Below are 20286 nucleotides of genomic sequence, written 5' to 3'. Positions count from 1 at the left end.
ACCTCCGAGGGTGGTGGCTCCAGCCAGGCCGCGCCGCACGTTCATTGGCGCCACAGAATACCAGACCCCGTCCTCGTCCGCCGTGTAGTCCAGACACTCCACGGAGCTGAGGCGGGAGCGGCCGTCATAGCCGCCAATCACGTAGATCCGGTCGTGAAGGGACACCGAGGCCACGTAGCGCCTCTTCCGGGTGATGCTCTAGGATTCCGGGGAGAAGAGGCACCTTTGTCACTTTAGCCAGGCAGGTCTTAGGCCTCGCCTTTGTGGCCCTTCCTGGGCTTTTCTCCACACCTTGCTGCTTCGCCTGTGGCCACGAAGCCCCCTGAGCAGAGGTTTACCTGCTGCCTGCCCGCTGGATGAAAGCCTCTTGCTCAGTGCTGCTCTTACCGATGAACACCTTCTGTACGTCTGTCTCTTTCTGAGCCTTCCAGAGGACCTACCGTCCTTCCCTTATCCAGTATCCAGTTCCTTCCTATTCCATAAGCACTGCGCTCAAGACCAACACCCTTCAGTGAAGCAGGAAGGGGCTAGCGCGCTGCTCCCTGAGGATAGGGATCTGATGGCGGAAGGTCAGAGAAATGACCAGACGACCCATGTTTCTCGGCTATCACTGTGCATCTGGCACCGAAACAGAAACCCTGAAGAGACACGAACGCCCGGGGCCGGGCCCCCAGCCCAGCCCGGCAGAGCGGAACGCCGTGCTCAGGTCAACAGGGCAGGAGTGGGCACCCTGCGAGCCTCTCGGGCGGCCCGGGAAGGCATGGGAACGGTGGCGGCCAGCTGAGTGTGACTGCACACAGGGCCGTGAGTATTCCTGAAGCCCAGTTAGTCAACAACCAACGACTGTAACTGACTGGTGTCAGGAACACGCTGCTGTGGCCTTTCCACTCTGAGGGCTGGGTTAGTTACCGTCTGGAGTCAGGGACTGCGGACATTTAAGCTCTTTCCCCGGGCCTGGTTCCATCACAACTTACTGGCAAAAAGCTCCACTCCTGCGTCTTGGGGTCGTACTTCTCCACCACGTCGATGGGAGACTGCTGGCTTCCGAAGCCCCCGACCACCAGAAGCACCTCGTTGGCTCCTGAGGACACGCGAGAAGGAGAGAGGTCATTTCCCCTCGCTGCTGGCTGACTGCCCACAGGGTGGAGCAGTGCAAACTACACTAGGACATCCTGTCCCACGTGGCCCGGAGGAGCCATCTGAAATGGGAGATCCTTCAGAAGGCTGCCCAGCAGCAAACTGTTTCTTCCTGAGAACCTGAATCTCTGAAACGTGACTTTCCAGACAACAGTAAAACTCTAAGAGGCGAGCTGGAACACACCGTGTGTGTGTGAGTTGTGTCGGGTTCTTTGTGACCCCATGACTGTAGACTGTGAGGCTCCTCTGTCCATTGGAGAAGCCTAAATACACCCTACACCATATATCAACCCAAAACAGGCTCTAAGGGCAGGCTGGAGGAGCTCCCTGCCTTTCTCACCCTGTAAAACTCAAAACGGGAGCTTTTTGTGATGGTAAAGAATGTTCTCCTAAACTTGCCTCCCCAAATTTGAGAGATGTGGCATAGGAACCAAATAATAAATTTAAAAATCTTTTCCATGACTTTTATTTTTCCAAATTAGCCAACTCCATGACCACATGTCCTGTTAATTCATCAAAACTGCCAGGTAACTAACCATAAGGCTAGACTTTTAAAGGGAGTCTTTTTCTCTACTATCTTCCCAAACAAGGCATTTTGATAGCTTTTGTGTCTTCCCCTTTCCCCGAGGGACTTATTTGGATAATATTCCAATACTATTTCTTTTGAGAAAATCCCCTGTGTAGCTGCTCTACTGGAGAGAAGCCAGCTGGGGCACTCAGGACATTCAGGAGGGCATTTAGCTGACCTGGACTGGAAAGAGCAAAGGGGGCGCCTGTCAACTGACAGGAAATAAAGACAAGCCCCCGGTGAGTCCCGGCCGCCACGACCGACCGCAGGGGAACAGCACAGACTGCTCAGCGGGAAGCAGGCCAGCATCGCCTGTGGAGAGCCTGTGCCACAAAACTGAGGCTGAATCTTAAATTTTATCACGACTGATCTAGCTTAACCACCAGCTTACAGGAGACACGGGGGACAGAAAAATGTGTTAAATGAGACTACTGGGATGCAGTCAATAAAATCTAGGTTGTGGGAAATTCAACAAATAAACTGCAACGGAAAACCAAAGCAGGAGTAAAAAGCCTGTGGATTTTATAGACTGAAGAGAGTTATGAACCCAGTGCAACATCTGAGCCTTGTCTGGATCCTGACTGGAGCAGCTGAAGTATTCAAAAACAAAGAAAAATAAACTATGGGAAAACTGAGGAAATGTGAAAGTGTACTTATATCTGATGAGGGTAAATAACTGGTTGTTTCATCTTTCAGAGACACACACAAGAGCATAATATAATATGGATGGAATTTTATCCTGTCTGGGATTTGCTTCAAAATAGATAGGCTACAAGTCAATAATTGTTGAACCTGGGTGATAGGTGCAGGGAATCCTTTGATTATTCTGTTTTTATATGCTTGCTATTTTCCTTAATAACCCTCACATAAGCCATGGATTTTAACCTCCTCTGATGAGAGGGCACCTCTCTGTGTACTTGCCAAGTAAAGTAGGTGGGTCCTACTCCAAGGTGGGAGAAGGAAATGGCAACCCACTCCAGTACTCTTGCCTAGAAAATCCCATGGATGGAGGAGCCTGGTGGGCTATAGTCCATGGGGTCGCAAAGAGTCGGACACGACTGAGAGACTTCACTCACTTCACTCCAAGGTGAGCAGTCACTTCCTTTTCGCAAACAAAGCATTTGAACACAGGGTCCTTTTGCAAGACACTAATTTTATGTTTAAGCTCCTCCGAGCTGGGGGGCCAGGGTCTTCCTTGGCAGCCCTTTCTCCCATTTACCTCCTCCCCCCAGCTCTTCTCTCCCTCTGATGTGAGCACGGGTGGGGAGGCTGTGATGAGCCCTGAGGGGCAGCTGAGAGAAACACCCACAGCTGAGGGGGTTCCCTGTGCTTCGCGCAGTAACACAAACCCCCCCGAGTTACGCTGGACCTGCACATCCAGAGGACCAGCCGCACGCCCGCTGGCAGGGGTCTTTCAGTGCAAGTTCCAGCTGGCCCCGGGTCAGAGGGGTGTGCACAGCGCGAGCGCGGGGTCGCTCTGCAGCTCAGGGCTCTGCGTGCCCGGGCGCCAAGGCCACTGGCCCCCGAGCCCCTCTGCCCATCACTGTCCCTGAAAGAGCCTCCGTGCTGGAAGCCTGTCTGCCAAGTGAGTGAAGCGATTCACTTCCCCACTGCAGCTGGAGTTCATGTCAGTGCCAACAGAGCTTTTGAGAAGGCCGCCAGTGTTTTAACATTGAAACATAACTTTAGGCAATACTGATGTCTGTTTAGGCTGTGTAGCTTTTTCTATCACAAAGATGATTTCCTTTTAAAAAGTTTAAAAAACAACTCAACAGCGGGTATGACTGTCGTCCTTACTTGCATATGACCCACCCTTTGGTTAAAAAGATATAAAAATGTTATGTCTTGTGATTATAAAACATGTTTTCACTGTTAAAAAGCTTGAAAATAAAAGCATTATGAAAAAAATGTATCTGTAATTCCACAAAGACACAAAAACATAAGATTATCTCCTTCCAGTTCTGTTTCTAAATATCTATACAACAGAAATGGGACCATATCATAGTACATCCTGTTTTCATTTCATTTTCTCAAGATATTAACAAAATCCTTTAATATATGGTTTTAATATTTTAGGCATTTCAGGAGCTGGTAACTGGGTTATAAATAATCACAAGTAATCCTATGATAAACATCCGTGAATATGAGACGCTTCCCCGTTTCTTTAACACGGAAATGAGAGCGCTGCCTAGGGAAGAACATAAACCTTAAAGGATCTTTTGATCTGTAAGATACTAGGCGTGAAACAAATCATATCCCCACCAACAGTAAAGGTGCCAATCCACTCTACTTTCTGTAGCACTGCATATTGGTTTTTACTCTGATATTTGGTAGGCAAGAAGTTGTATTTATTGTAGTATTTATTACTAACAAGACTGATAACTACTTTATTAGTCATTAGGCTGAGCCTCTCCCCTTATATTTAACAGGACTCCCCGGCTGTGAACATACACTCACGTCTCCAGTGTTTCTGTCTTATGTACACTTTTTGTTTTTTAGTTCTTTACAAATGACTTCACTGCTGTGGTTGTAGTGAATTTACTCTCCTAACTTATCTTACAATGTTGTACATGATTTTTATTTGATCAAAAACCACTGGCCTTTCAGTTTCTTCTGCTGCTTTGTGCCTGGAAGTCTTCCTCCCTCAGAACAATTCCCAAGGGTCTCACTGTCTTTGGACCCTGAGCTGGGACCACCATTCCAGCAGTCTGAAGAAGAACCAGGGAAAGGGCTGAGCAGAAGGAAGCCTGGCAGTTCTCTGCCAACCAGTGGGGGCCTTGCCAAGCTGGACTTCCATGTTTGCAAGGAGGGAGACGTGTCCAGAACACCTGGCGGGAACTGTGTGTGCAGGCACAGTGCTGGCCTCGAGGCTTCCTGGCAGCGCCTGGGCACTGCTGTTTTCGGGAGAGCGTCTGCGCCCTGGGGTATGCTGCTGGAGGAGAGAGCAGGTGGGCGGCAGGACCACCAAGAACGCGTTCGGGACCTGCGCGGCCACCTGCCCAGGAAAGGAGCCAGTGACCAGGCAGGAGCGCAATTTCCATCACGTCTTTGGTGAGAGTGAGGGGTAAGGTTAATAAGGAAAGTAGAAGCCCCTCCACGAGCAGCGTGTGGCCCGCTCTTCTCCCTCAGCTGCGCACGTCACCTCCCTGTGCTACGGGCAGAGGCGCCTTCGTCCTGGTGACTGGCGCAGCAGCCTCCCTGGACGGGCCGGCAGAGCACAGGGTGGCCGGCACAGACTCTAAGGTGAAAACGCAGAGATGCTGAATGAAGAACCTAGCTGGGAAACTGTCTTTCCTTCCTAGGACTACTGAAAGCAGGACCGCAGCGCCATGCGGGCAGGCAGGACGCTCTTACCCCTCCAGGGCAGGGCTACAGGCAAGGTCTCTGGGCCACAGAGCTTTTCTGCTGCCTGTTCAAGCAAGGGCAGGAATCTGGGGCACTTTTGGCTCTACAGAAAAGAAACGTATCTTCTGTGTTGGAAAGAATTCGAGTGACTGACTTAACTCCTCTGATGTGCAGCTGGTGGTAATCCAGAGACGCTGAAGGACTTGTCCAGATTCAGACAGCGAGTTACTGGAGTAAATGACAGAACTGGGGGCAGAAATCAAAGCAAGCAGAATGTCTTGTCTCCCAGTGCCAGGTTCCTTCCACCACCTCACTGGCTCAGCTGGTATTCAGAGAACACTTATTTATTTTCTGCGTAACCACAGGCGTATGTAATAACAGAGAGGTATGTACACAGAACAGCAGTCAATTCCCCCTGCAGTCTCACTTTACTAAGGGGCTGGTGTTTACCCGCATACACACCCTTTTCCATGCTCAGGTAAACATACACATCTACAAGAGTCTCGCCTCTTTCTTTCCCCTCACTCAGTATACACAATTAAGTCAGGGAATCTGACGCAACGCCTTTTAAGCTTCCTGACATTCCACGGTGCAGCTGTGCTATAGTTCAGTCAACCAGTCACTCCCCTTTACCTGGCGTGCAGGTCGTACTCATTTCTTTCTCGATGTGGGCGATTTGTGCTAAGCATTCTTACGCGTGTGTCTTGCCTCTCCTGCTTACGTCTGCGCGGTACGCTGTTTCCAGAGGACACACTCCCGAGGTGGGACACGGGGTGCGCCTCGGCCAGACCTCCGCGTGGCGCCTCTCGGGCGCCCAGCATTCCCGCTCACAGGGCGCTCTGGGCGCTACCTGTTTGCTGCCCGTGCCCCGTTCCACGCGGGCACTGCTCTTTCTCTTGTTGCTATGCACGGGTTCTTCTTACAATAGAAATACTAACCTTCTGTCATACATATTGAGTGTGTTTTCTCCCAGTCCACCAGTCCATGTCTTTGCCTTCTGCCGTCAATTAAAAAAAAAACAAAAACAAACCTGATGCAATCAAGTAACCATGGAGGGCTCTATGTTTTTTCTATGTTAGTTAAAAGGGGACAGAGGAAAGGGAGGTTTCTGTCATGGATACAGAATTTCAGTTCTGTAAGATGAAAAGAGTTCTGGACATGGGTTGTACAGCTGTGTGAAGGTATTTAACAACTGAAATGTATACAAGATGGCAAGATGGTAAATTTTATGTCATGTATATTTATCATAAAAATAGAAAAAGAGGCCACCCAGAAGTTATACAAATATCTTCCTATAATTTCTTCTAATATTTTCATCATTTTTCACACTTAGTCCTTCAATCTTTTTCAAAAATTTTCTTTTTATATTTTTTCCATGTATCTTGTGCTGACTATAAATCTCTGTACATAACACGAGACACAGGCCGCGTTTTGTCATCTCCCGGGGATTAACAGAATGGCATCCCTTTAAAAACAAATCAACAAAAAGCAGCATCTCCGCGTGGTGGAATTACGGACGGCTTGTTTACTTTTTGCTTCTCTTTATTTCTAAAATTTCTATAGACCTATTAATTCTGCCATTAGAAATGAGATAAATCATCACTCTACTTATATCTACGAATGAAAGGCTTAATTATCAATTAACACCTAAGCTCGCATGAGGCCACAGTCAGACAAGAGCAAAAACAGGAAATAATAACAAAACACCATCGCACGTACACAGTAATTCATAACCCGCCAAACGCTGAGGCTCCTGGGACAGCGAAGGGGAAGCGAGGGCACACATGAGCGCGACCGCGCACCAGAGGGCCATCAGGCAGCTCGCACGCGCGACCTCACCCGGCCTCCGCAGCACCCAGCGCGAGAGGACCCCGGTGTCCCGCTTCAGAGGCAGAAGCATCAGCTCAGGCCAGCGGCGCCCTGCCTAGGCCCACAGGCTGGCCAGCGCTGCCGGGACCTGAGCCCAGGCCTGTCTGCTGAGGTGACAGCCTCCAGAGGCAGCACACACTCCCTTTCACAGCAACCTGCAAGGCTGGAGCTGTGATGACCCCCATTTCACAGATGCGGTGACGGACCCAGAGGGGTTAAGTTTCCTGCCAAAGTTCACACCCGCGGTGAGTGGTAATCAGGGGTGAGCACCGCCCGTCTGGCTGGGGTCCGGGCCCTTGCCCGCTGCATGGCATCGCCTCCGACCTCCCGGACCCCTGCCTCACCCGCGAGGCTTCCTCCCCGCTTCCTCTCCACATGGAGGAGGGAGGCGCGGGGCAGCAGACCACTGATGACATGGCATCTGAGAGAGCTCTAATCCACAGGCCCCGAAGACGCTGATATACAACCGGAACTTACACTGCCTAACACCTGACCTTTGTAAAGTCCTTTCCCTTACTGTTACCTCATCTAGGCCTCCAGTCACGGGAACTAAAAGGGACGATACCCTTGGTTTCTAGGAAAGCAAGGTCAGGGTGGTAGACGGACTTGCTCAAGATGACACAGCTAACACGCGACGCCAGCTTACCTAGCCGCGCCCTCGTCCGGGGCCCCTGCATCTGAGTGCGCAGCTCAGGCCTCAGGTGAAACTTCTTGGCTTCGTCAACGAGGTCCCTGCACTGCAAGCTGCAGCGGATGAAAGGCTGAAACAGCAGGAGGAGAGTGAGCCACGGGTGCTTTAGGAGGACTGCTGGCAGGGATTAGGCCGTGGGTTTCCAGAAATGATTTTAAAAAGGTTTGTCTTGAATAGATGTCACACGGTTCAAAGGTAGGTGAGGGGACGTGAACGGACCATAAGGAAGAAGTTACGCATCCGAGACCGAGTTGGCGATGACACTTAAGCAGCTGGCCGCCCCCGATGCAAACGCCCGGGAAGGCGTTGTCTGTGACGAGCTTTCAGAGGCCAGCCTCACCACACTTTACAGACTGCTGGTCTCCAGGGCGGTCCCGGTAGCTTGTGGCCACAGGGAACTGAGGCTGAAGAAACGCTTGTAAACAAACACGACTCGACCCAAGTTGATGTTAAATGCATCAAACTCCTTTCAAAGTGACCTTTCCAGAGGTCAAAATTAAAGAGGCTTGATTTGAAAGGAATTTTTTTTTTTTGCTTTGCATTTTTCAAAATTTATTGATTTTTAATTAGAGGATAATTGCTTTACATGAATCAGTCATAGGTTTACCTATGTCTCCTCTCATGGAATGAATTGTTTTCTGGAACAATTTTTTTAAATACAGAAGGAGACAAAATTTATCATCTAATACTGCTATGCAAAATAATGAGGGACTTGTAAAACAAAAAGACAAAGCGCAAAATTAAATTAAGCCACAGACTCTCATTTCTGCCGGAAGCCCAACTTGCCCAGTGACCGCCTGCAGACCCCTGCACCGGGCAGGCCGGGACAGGCTCCGGGGGTGCTCGTGCCTTTAGGGGGACTGGTTCTGGGTGCAGGACATGAAGCTGCAGTGATGCCCCTGTCCCAGCGACTCACCTCAGTGTCTATGACGTCTGTGATGTAGCGGGGGGTCAGCAGGGGCATCCGGACGTACTGCAGCAGGTCCGGCAGGGACCCTTCCCGCTCCTTCTTGGCGTGCTTCACCCAGTTGATCACAGCCTCGAAGACCGGCTCTTCAGAGTCCACCTGCAGGCGTGGGACACGTTGTGGGGGTGCCCTGGAGACACCCTCCGTTCCCCTGCCCCCCACCCCTCAGTAACTCCCACCTCCCAGAAACAGCCAGGCTCTTGGGGAGACAACCATTTCAGACACAACTTGCTAAGATCATGAGAAGAGTGAGAGTCAGAATGGGTGAAAAACATCTAAGAGAGAGGGTACCTAATAGACCATCAGTCACAAATCAGCTTTTAATTCAGAATTTTCTACATTCATGAATTTTTTTCTGGTCATTTCTGAAAGTTTAGCAGGCAAAGGGGGAACCTGCTGCCCTATTCAAAACTGGCTCTCAGGATACATTTATTTATTCACAAGTGCTATTTAAGCCTTGCTCCCCACCTCCTCAGCCAGGCCTGTGAGCAGGAAGTTCCCTTACAACACCGCAAGGAATGCGGAGTCTTCAAAGCACCATCAATTAGCACTTGAGCGACGACGCTGTACTAGGTACCGTGCAATTTGAGATGACACATTTAATTAATCTTTTGGGGCACTGAGGTCTGAGCTACATGTGACAGGCGGAATATGAAATCCTGTCCCTGGACGAGCACTCGGTACAGTGAACACGGGACTCGCAAGATCGACAGTGAGGACCAGGCCTGCGTCCCCTCCATCGGCCCTGGAGTCCGCCGGTCCTGAGGTCCTCAGAGCGTGACAGCGCCCAGAGAGAAGCCATTCTGGGGACTTCTCCCAAGAACTCAAAGTACAGAAAATGCTTTCGAATGTTCCTTCATTTGACGGATTTATCAAACACCTACTAAGTGCCAGGAACTGTTCTGGAGGGACAAATCAGACATGAACCTTCCTCTTACGTGGGGAGATAACTGTTAAGTCAGAAAAACGAACAATCCCACTTTGTCATTATATACCAAACAGGAAAAGTCCAGGGGCTGGAGACAGACTGACTTGAACTTGAGATTTCTTTATGCAGACTGACGGGACAGGGAAGGCTTCCGGTAGGAGCCACGGGTTTCAACCTAGCGAAGCAGCAGCAGTTAGCCTCAGCAGACAGGAAGCGCTTGGAGAAGCCGTACAACCGCCCTGTCCAATACAGCAGCCACGGGCCACACGAGCCACTGACATCGACATTAATTCAAGTGAAGGTAAAACTACAAATCCAGCTTCAGGAATTCCCTGGCGGTCCAATGGTTAGGATGGCACTTCAAATGCAGGGAGCCTGGTTTGATCTCTGGTCTGGGAACTGGGATCCTGCAAGCCGTGCGGTGCAGCTAGGAAAAACAAACTCAGCTTCTCAGTCCCACCAGCCGCACTTCACAAGTGCTCAAGGCCACCAGTGCTTGGGGCCAGTGAGCTGGCCAGCACAGACACAGGGCCTTTCCATCGTCACAGAACGTTCTACTGGACAGCCTGGGAAATGACAGAGCCTGGTGTGGTGGGATGAGCGAGGCAGGCGACAGAAAAGGTCAAGCTGGAGAAGCAAACCCAGCACCAGAAGACTGGATTTTCCTCCAAACTGTGAAAAGGTGTCAAGCAGGTGAGTGACAGGACCACAAGAGTGTTTTGTAAAGTTACTCTAGCAACCGTGGGACGATGGTTTAGAAGGCTGTGCGCTGGAAGCCCCGTCAGGGCTACCCTGGGCCCAGGAGGCAGACGGGGCAGCCGAGATAACGGCAGTGCTGACAGGCCTTGCACACTGCGCTCACAGGGGTCGGGCGAGCCCAGTTTGCCAATGGACCAGACGCAGGGGAGGGCGCAGAAGAGGGGCTGTGATTTCTAAACGGACTGCGGCTTTGGTAAGGACAACAGGCTCATAGTTCTGAATAGCTGAGTGTTGGACTCTGACACATTCTAGGTTTCAGTGAGATACATCCATTGAAAATGGGGTTTTTCCATCACAAGCAGAGATCCTTGATCTTACTGAAGACGGAATAAACTAGCATTGCAGAGAAAGCTAAATTGAGAGGAGAACCCCCAACATTAATGCTTCATTATAGAGAAAATTTCTCTGCAATAAATTTCCACAGAGAATTCTTCTATGTATCAGTCAACATTACAACAGCCCTACGTACTAAGTACAACTATTTTCTGCATTTTATGGAAGAGGAATCTGAAGATCAGTGGTTAGGAACACAGGCCACACAGCCAAAACCAAACTCCAGCATGACTCTGAAGCACATGTTGTTTTAAACAACATGATACACTGCCTCCGTTGTTTCAAGTGCTATTGTTTCACATGGTCCAGAGGAAGCGTTAGTTAGCAACAGGGTCAGACATCTGGTTCCTGCTTCTGGCTAGCATATGAAAGAGAAAAAAATGTCATTTGCTGGCAAAAGCAAAGGCCATTTTCGCCAGATACTTGAGGAAGATGGTACAGAAGAGTTAATCCTGGCTTCTGAAGAGGTTAGTTCACTGCCCTCCCTGCTCCATCCAGTTTTATTCACAGTTTCCACTGTTCTAAAGTGAAGGCTTCCTGATTCGGTCAAGCAGAAACAAACTAAGAGGCGTCGCTCCCTGCCCTCTGGTTGAGAGAACAGTCTGGAGGTAAGGGCAGTTAAGTCCTGCCCCTTGAGCTGTGTGTGGGTGATGACTCATCTTGGAAAACTGGAGACAGTTCTGAGAATTAAATAACATTTTAAAATGCCAAGAATGGTACCGTGAGAATGAAAACCCCAGGGTACAAGGCTTTTGGTCTATTTTGTCTATAACCGGATCCCCAGCTCAGAATCACTCTGGGCGCATGGGAAGAACTCAATAAATACTTGATAAAGCGGTTGGTTATTTATGAGTGTTCGCAGTGAAATTTACGTCTGCGGGGCCCCTTCTACCACTGGTCTGGCGTCCCGGGTGAGGACCCAGCTCCCCCCGCGCCCCACGGGCGAGACCAGGTGAGAACAGAAGGTCAGACACTCGGCCCTGAAGCCTTTGCAGGAGCAGCGTCTCGGGCAGATGTGAACCACACGTGGACCTAGTCAGAAAGAAGGGTGTGGACCTGCCCCGATCACGCTCCCTCAGGAAAGTCACCCGGCAGCGGGGCCAACACAAAGCTGGGTAAGCGCTGGTAAGAGACACACTGAAGACTTGTTATGGTGTGAAAACCCTAGTTTTAACAAAGTAAATCCGCTTACTGAATATGCTTACTAAACATATTACAGACTTTAAGTAATAAACTCCTTTTCTAGCACTTAGAGGACCAGTGAAACTTTCTTTCCAATATATTAATACCTCTTGTTTTTACTGAGGTGCCATGAACTTCTGGGATCCAGTCATCTAAAGTCATTTTTCATTGCTATCTGAGGAGAGTGAGAGAGAGAGGAACTCTCAGCCTCCCTGGAGGACTCTCCCTGAGGATCGCTGTCTCCTCAGTGGGGGAAGCAAAGCAAAGACGGGACTCCTCCCCAAGAACGAGGTTCTGCTCGGTGCTTCCAGAAGCCCCTCACGGGAGAGCTGGCCGGCCCAGATGGCTGCCGGCCTCAGCGACACAACAGCCCTGCCGCACGCAGTCGGGGTCCCCGCCTAGCTACAGACCTACACGCAGCCAGCAAGCTCCTCCTTGCGGGGCAGCGTCCCTGGACACGGGGCGCAGGCCGGCGGGACGCCACCGCTGCCGCACTCGGCCAGCAGAGCCCCTCCACGCCCAGAGGTGCCGACCACTGCGCTCCTGCTTGCGATCTCCAACTTTCTGCTCCGTCCTTCTTGATCTACTTCCTCTACCATCTCCTCTAGACCCAGAAGGTTTACTTTCTTCTTCCTCACTTTGAACAGGCTCATGATTCTCCCAACACTCTGTCATCACTTGCGTCTTTTCGTTTGTCCCCACTATGACACTGAATTCCCTGAAAACAAGACTCGGCCTTGCTCACTCTTGGCTCCCCAGCACCCAGAGTGTGACTGCTGCGTGGGAGACATTCTCAGTACATGTTTCAAAAGAAGTGACTGGGTAACAAGAGCTGCATTCTACAAAAATCTACTTAACTTCCCATTTCTGCTTATTCCATACTGTTTAAGAGTGACTCTTAACCACTGGAGGAAGAAGTGATCTGCCTCCCACAAACATGCAAATAGACTTGGCATACAACTTCAGGGGCGCGTGCTGAAACCCTAGAGTCATGTAGACGCCTGACTGAAAGCACAGCAGCCGCACCATGCCTGGGCCTCGGCCGCCCTAGACAGTGGACACCAAGCAGGCGGCACCTGGATCTCGTCGCACTTGATGAGCTTCTCCACCTCTCCCTGGCCGAGAAGGATGAACTCTTCATGCTGCACCACTTCAGGAAAATGCTTCTGGCTGAAAACCTCGGCTGCTCGCATCAGGTCGACACAGTTGTGAGTCTCAGCGAAGTCCCGGATGCCCAGGCAGTTGGAAGGGTCCAGCTGGCTTTCCAAGAACTCGCAGCAGGCTTGCTTCACGCCTAGACAGACACAGACAGGGGTCCTGAGGATGTGTGGCGGGGGACGGGCCTCCGTCCCTGGGTCACAACCTCTCCCACTGGGATCAGAGGGACCCTGGTTCAATGCCTAAGAATTAGTTTAGAAATTTCATACTTTGGGAATTCAAATCCTATTTCTGCCTTATGTGCTATGCAGCCTTCAGCAAGGCCTTTGTAAATGTGGGCTGTAGCCGTAAAACAAGTACAGCGGACGGACTGTTTTTACGGACACCGCCACAATTAAACAGACATGCCTGTGAAACTCCCGGACATCAAGCTGTGAAACCAACTATCGTTCAGCACAATGTCCTAATTCCTACTCCAGGTAAAAACTTACTGCAAGACTCCAAAGAAGGAAAACAGGAGGGGCTGATAACAATCTCATATTTCTCTAACCGAAAAGCTCCGAGTGTAACATTCGTTTTAGAGCTGTGCACTAACTCAAAGGCCTTGCACTCCTTCAATCACATTCTAAAAACTGAAAATAACAGAAACAGATCTGGAGGTTACAGCTGATTGGCACCTGGAAGGGGAACCATCTCCAGTCCTGCGAAAACCTTACACTTTCACTTTTGTATGTCAATTTAACTGTTTAATAGATAATTTATACGGTTCAGAAGGTTAAAGGGTCCATGTGAGTGGTCCCCCAGCCTCCTTACCCACTTGGGCACCTGCTGTAGCTCCCTTCCATGGAGGCAATGACTTGTAACTGTGTCTCATGACCCCCTACAGGACGGCTGTGCACACAGACGGAAGGAAAGGCCTCTACTAGCCCTTCCTGCATGCTTTAACAAACAGAAAGCAGGCGCTGTCTTTACTAAAGAGCCAGAGACGCTCACCTGGAGGCTCCTCTACAAGGCGACCGAAACCTCAGCTTCGCAGCCATGGGCATCAAACCTGAGCCCACTGCCCCCTCACTCCCACGACCAAGTTTATGTCATGACTTTAGATGTCTCCAGGCCGCTGTGGGACGAACACCTTCAGCACCTGTACCTTTCAGCTGAAGCAGGCAGGCTGCGGGGAGCAGTTCCTGTACATTCTCCACCGTCACGTGCACGGTCTCCGTGTACACAAAGTCCAGCAGGATCTCCATGGTCGAGGCAGTTAAGCCTTGAATATCTACATACGGTTTCCCCTTCTCTGAAAGCTGAAAGTGAAAGGGGTATGAAATCACGGTGGTTACAATTCCACAAGATTAAGGCAGAGGCTCGTACCGAGCACTTGAAGGGATGTCAACAATATTAACTGCATACACGTCTTTAACAAAAAAGGTCGTCTATTTTGATTTGTGCAAAGCAAATGCAGCATATATTTACAGCTTTTCAAACAGGGGGAGCTATGTGCAACCCAAGAGCACATAGAAGTGACACCTTCTGAGAATATCAATTTTACTTGTGAATAATTTAATATGCTGCTCTCATATTAAAACAAATACAGACATGGAATAGAGCCAAAAGTTCCATGAGCATTCCACTAGTGTCCATGACTTTTCAGATGAGACATGAACTTTGCTGAGTTCTGGCTGCAGACCCTCCAGAAAAAGCCAGCACCGTACCACCTGTCCTGAGACTGCAGGCTGGCCACCTTGAGGGCGTTCCACTGTACCACTGAAGACAACTGGATTGTTTGATACTTCCTCAAACACTGGGTTGATTCTCTTTTGGGATTACTGAATTACTGGTGGTCCATTTAGTCTAGACTATATCCTTGGGGTTATGAGTATAGTTGAGGCCAGATAAGAATAGAAAATGGTTTGTCTAAGGGTGGAAGTCGTCACCTTTACAGGATAATAACTATCTGAAAACTGGTTACCTTATGGAAGTTTTACCAGATCTTAGTTTAGAAATTTCAATTACTTAACAAAACTCCAGTGTACGTCCATTATAAACTAAACATCTTTATCAACTTTGATTCCTTCATCAGTCCAGAATAATAATCAAAAAGTATTCTCTAACAAAGCCAAGAATAAAATAAATCCCCAAAACCAAAAAATGTCACCAGTACATTATTTTGGAAAAACATTTTACTAACTGTAAGTATTTACGAACAGAAATATATAAGTACATTCATTGCAGGAGCTTCTTAGTCAGTAAATTATATCCCCATTAGCCAAATAGCTTAAATATGTAAATGAGTTTACTATCTAAGAACTTACAGCAACTGCAGTATTTCACATTAATACTCGCTTTACAATTTTTCAGAGTGCCTCTCATTTACTAGTATTTCATGTGATGGTCACAGCAACCTGGCAAGGCAATCAGGTCTGATGTCACTGCCACTTAAGACACGAAGGGTCTAAGCTTCAGAGAAACAACATGACTTAACCAAGGTCTTAACTATTAATAATAAGAGACAGATTGAAGCCAGGCCTCCTGCCTCACCCTGTGCTATTTCAGTAGCACCACATTTATGGAGAAATTTACAGCTGGAAGAGAATGAAGACACCACCAAGTTTAATCATTCTGTTCGACAGACAACTAGTAAGGTTAGATGGTTGTTAGGGTTCACACAGAATTTCTAAGAGAACTGAACCTAAAATCTAGGTCTCTGGACCCTCCTGTTTAAATCATTCAGTCTTAAAAACAAATCCAGGGGTACAGAGAACAGTCTGGAGGTTCTTAAAAGACTAGAAGTAAGAGTTACCATATGGTTCAGAAATACTGTTCCTGAGCATCCAAAAAAAAATGAAACCTTTAATTTGAAAATGTACATGCACCCCAATGTCATAGCGGCACTATTTATAATAGCCAGGACACGGAGGCAGCCTAAACGTCCATCAACGGACGAATAAAGAAGACGTGGTGTGTACGTGGGACACACACACACACATGGAATATTAGCCACAAAAAAGTAATAAAAAATACTGCCATTTGCAGCAACATGGAAGGACCTAGAGATTATCACATTGACACTAAGTGAGGTAAGTCAGACAGAGTGAAACAGATGCGGGACAAAGTGAAATTAAGAGGAACAAAACTCCAATTCCACAATAAACGAGTCACAGGGATGAAACACACAGGGTGGGGAATAAGGCGGTAACAGTGAGATAACTCTGAAGAGTGACAGGTGGTAACGAGACTTGTTGGTGATCGTCTTATGTTGTATCGGATTACTACGTTCTGCACCTCAGACACAGCGCTGTAGGTCAGTTACACTTCCACTGAGAAAGACATGAACCATTCAGCATTTTCTTGCCTGATGTCAGTTTTTAAAGGAAGACTACAAAATCCTGGTGAGAAAAAAATAAAAAGGGAGTTCATTTTCCGACATGCAGAGAAAGAGCGAAGCCAGGACGCACGCTGTGACGCGTCCTCCGCGCTTCCTGCTGGCAGCCGGGTGACACTCTCCCCGGCCAGGGAAACACCAGCGCTTCCGGTGCTCACGGGCAGACACTGTAGGAGACAGCACAGGCCGGGATCCGCAATGTCACCCTGCACAGGGTCCCTCTGCAGTTACCCTGGGTCCACGGGGGCAAATGGTCAGGCTTCCACATTCTCCCTGCCAGCCATGTGGCTGAGCACTGACTCAGCGTCACACACGACTCTGGCTTTACGATGAAAACATCAAAATAAGAATCAAGTTAAGTTACTGGAGAGGGGAAACGCAAACCAAGTTAAGTTAACTTAGTATTAAATCCTCTGTACCATTCATAAGCTGTGAAGCATTTTGTATCTGAGACCTTATTTCTTCCCTTGTAAAATGAGATGATAACAACCAGGCCTGGGGTGAGTGGGGGACAGGCCCATAGGCCAGTGACTGTCGTTATCGTGACATGACTACCATGATGACGTATGTCAGGCTTAGGCACAAGTACAGATAAATGACATAATCGAGACAATTTATTTAAAATAAAATCAGACTTGCAATCCTGGAAGCTGAGAGCAATCTGCTCTGCTCAGCTTTCCAAGTCCCTCATGACTCAGCAGCTCCTCCACACGCTGGGTGTCTTGCCAGGCAATCACCGAGGCAGTCTTCTTCCTAACACTTCGTGAGCACTACCCTTTTTCTTGCCAGGCCAGCCTGTTCCTAATTCCTCGGTTAAGGGCTTCTGTTCCCGAGCTGGCATCTTCCTCCTGGTGATGTATCCTGTGCCCATAGAGCCAGGCACCCACCAGCAACTGCACTAGCATTCCCCCGGGAGGAGGAAGAAGACCGCTTTTCCTCACACACTGCAGGAAGGAGTGGGAGGACGATGGAGTCTTGCTCCTCTATCCTTCCCTCCTCCCTCTTCCCTGGTATTATCTTTAAAATGTTAAACTTCAGAAGAAAGAAAATAGGAAAACAAATTAAAACACTGGTAAGTAAAATCCAGGAGCTGACATGTGTGTTTGCTACATGTTGGATGTTGTTCCAAGCACGTCACATATAAGTTTCTCAGTTAATTGTCACAATAACCATATGAAATTGTGTACTACTATTATTCCTCATTCTGAAATGAGAAAACTAATGCACAAATAGCAGATGTTATCCAGAGTCTGCCATTGAACACCAGACTATAGAAATTCACGATTATATAGAACTTCCATGATTTCATTCCGTGAAATGAGATACCCACGAGGTGACGTGTGTGGGTTCCACTTGTCAGGAGATGATTCGCCACGTACCTCACTGGTGAACATGGCGCAGAAGTAATCACTGCAGGCAGCCAGCACGATCCGGTGGGCGGGGAAGTCCTTCTGTTCCACTCTCAGTGTCACATCACAGAGGGTATTGCTCTTCCTGAGGGAGTTCATGGAATTGAGGATGGATTTAGCATGAGTATTTGTCATTATGTCTTTGGGAGCCATAATGCCTCTCATCAAGCAATATGTAGAGAGAATGAAAGGGATCCTTGGATTCTGTAAGTACAAGAAACAAAACCAATGAGCATATGTGAAGGCTTGGGGACACCAAATATATTCAGTTAGCTTGACAAACGAAGGCAGCTCCATCAGACTCAAACATCCAGAAGGAGAGCGCACTCCTCTTCCTGGCATTACCAACACAACCCAGCCACTGATTCCCCAGAGTAAATCTGATCTCTCCCCCCTCTGAATTCCCCCTGCCATGAAGTGCCCAAACCACCTGACATTATTGTCATCAACACTCTGCTCTAAGTAGAAAGAAACTGTTCCTTTCTCACCTGTCTTCACAAGGCTGCTATCTCTCATGATAAAAATCAGAAGATACAATTTCTTAAAGGTGTGATGTCACTATTTTTAATACCCTAAAGGAGATTAAGTAGCTGAATATTTATAGAGGGTGGGGACCCAGTTTTATAAATATATTTTCTCTCCTAGCAGTGTATAATAAATGTTAACAGAATGCAAGAAAGGAACTGTGCCTTCAACCTAGAGCAAAAGGCCAGTATCAGTGAAAATAAACTTTTTCTAAAGAAGCACCCAATTAATTATTTATGATGACTTCCAACTATATTTGGATTTCTTCTTAAAATGAAACTTCAAATGAGGACCCAATGCATGCCTGCATGCTGTCACTTCAGTCATGTCCGACTCTTTGTGACCTTATGGACTGTAGCCCGCCATAATCCTCTGTTCATAGGGATTCTCCAGGCAAGAATACTGGAGTGGGATGCCATTATCCTTCTCCAGAGGATCCGATACTTACACTAAATAATGGAGACCATGCAAGGTTAAGCTATTGAAGTTCTATAGAAAGGTCTCCCTACTCTAATTATTAGTAAACATTCATCACTATTAACAATATTTGTAGTAATTCTTCTATACTATGAGAATTACGGGGATAGAAAACCTATCAAAACTCTACTACTAATTTTATGGCCAAGCCAGTCACTTGTAAAGTTCACTTGTACACATAAATTAAATGAACTCAGTAACAGGCTACACGTTAAAAAATTAATAGAAAGTAATTTCTTGATTTCTGACAAGTTTCAGTTATTTTATTTTTGTTTGTTTGTTTCAAGGACAATTTCTGGGAATGAAATTGGAAGGTTACTAAGAGAGTTTTTCTTATGTGGAATCCAAAATTTTCTGAAAGGATCCAAGAAAATTAAATCAAACTATGGCTTTCAAAAATCCACAACTCACAACCATAGTTTTATACGAACAGGGAAAACGAGATCCTAAATCCTCATCTATTCCTGTTTATAGGTAGTGTACTATTCCTTAAGCGCTCCAACCACCTTACAGGATCCATTTTACAGAAAAGGAGGTGGTTCATCCAGGCATAAGATGATCTCCAGAAAGACTTTCCTTCAGTCAACTTCGTTTCAACTCTGGAGACTGAGAAAGGCCCGCACGGACGCCGCTGAACGGTGAGGACCTTGGGGCGGCGGGTCGGAGCCGGCTCTGCCTGTCAATTACAGACACGGCCCCAGCGTGCGGCTGTCCCCCGCCCGGGGTCCCCGGCCACGCTCCGCCCCAGGGCACCGCCCCCGCGAGCCCCCCGCTGGAGGGGCCGCCTCCCGGGGGGCGATAACAACAGCGGCGCCCCCCTCCCCGACAGCCTCCAGACGGAGGTCGCGGCGCTCGGCGCCTGGAGACCCCCGCCCGCCCTGAGGGGACGACGACGGGTGAGGCAGCGGGGGAGGGCGCCGGCCGCCGCCCCCGGGCGACTCACCTGCGCTCCGGCCCGCGGGGCGGGCGCGGGGCTAGCAGGCGGCCCGGGAGGTGCCCAAGCGCCGCCGCCCCGACCCGGAGGCTCCGGCGCCGCGCCTGCGGCCGCGCGCCGTGATGACGTCACGCCCGCCCGCGTCACGTGACCGCGGGCGCCGCGGAAGGCCTGGGCGGAGTGGGCGGACGTGACGCGAAGGGGTGCGGCCCCCGGCACAGGTGCGGCCCGTGGCCAAGACTCCCTGAGACCGCGGGCCCTGGGGCTTCGAGGAGCGGCGACCCGAGAGGAGTGCGGAGGTTTCCAAGGTAGGGAGCTGGCCGCAGGGGCGTTTCACCTGACAGGCGTTCAGGCGCCCTCTCTCGTCGAGAAAACCCACCGAGGCGTCGCGTTTCCTCCCGCCCATAGTCCGCAGTGGCCTTTTCGGGCCGACCATCGCTGTGGTGAGAATCCCAGACCCCGCGACCACGGACCTCGGCGTTCTCTGCGTCACAGTCGGGCCCGTGGCCACCGCCGCGCGGTTCTCTGCTGCTTGCCCTCCGAGACAGTTACGTGCAAGGGGCGTGCGGCCCTGGAAGCGGGACTCCGCCAAGGAGACTGCGAAGGACCTTAGACGTCCCGGGGG

The 20286-nt window shown here is 49.3% G+C and overlaps 1 protein-coding gene across 1 annotated transcript in view; it reads right to left on the bottom strand.

Moving 5' to 3' along the window:
- The window catches only part of KLHL12 (kelch like family member 12), a 28157-nt gene extending 8360 nt beyond the window's left edge, over positions 1-19797 (bottom strand). The window contains exons 1-8 of the mRNA XM_065936351.1: positions 19671-19797; positions 17696-17929; positions 14085-14238; positions 12856-13073; positions 8527-8676; positions 7566-7680; positions 975-1081; positions 3-198 (exon numbers count right to left, since the gene is read on the bottom strand). Of these exons, the coding sequence (XP_065792423.1) occupies positions 3-198; positions 975-1081; positions 7566-7680; positions 8527-8676; positions 12856-13073; positions 14085-14238; positions 17696-17890 (1135 nt within the window). The 5' untranslated portion in view covers positions 17891-17929; positions 19671-19797. The remainder of the gene's footprint in view (positions 1-2; positions 199-974; positions 1082-7565; positions 7681-8526; positions 8677-12855; positions 13074-14084; positions 14239-17695; positions 17930-19670) is intronic.
- Positions 19798-20286: the final 489 nt, after the last annotated feature.

The sequence above is a fragment of the Muntiacus reevesi genome, chromosome 5 (genome assembly GCF_963930625.1).
Source record: "Muntiacus reevesi chromosome 5, mMunRee1.1, whole genome shotgun sequence".
Taxonomy (NCBI): domain Eukaryota; kingdom Metazoa; phylum Chordata; class Mammalia; order Artiodactyla; family Cervidae; genus Muntiacus; species Muntiacus reevesi.
The sequence above is the reverse complement of the archived record's forward strand: the minus strand, read 5'-3'. Positions and strand labels throughout refer to the sequence as shown.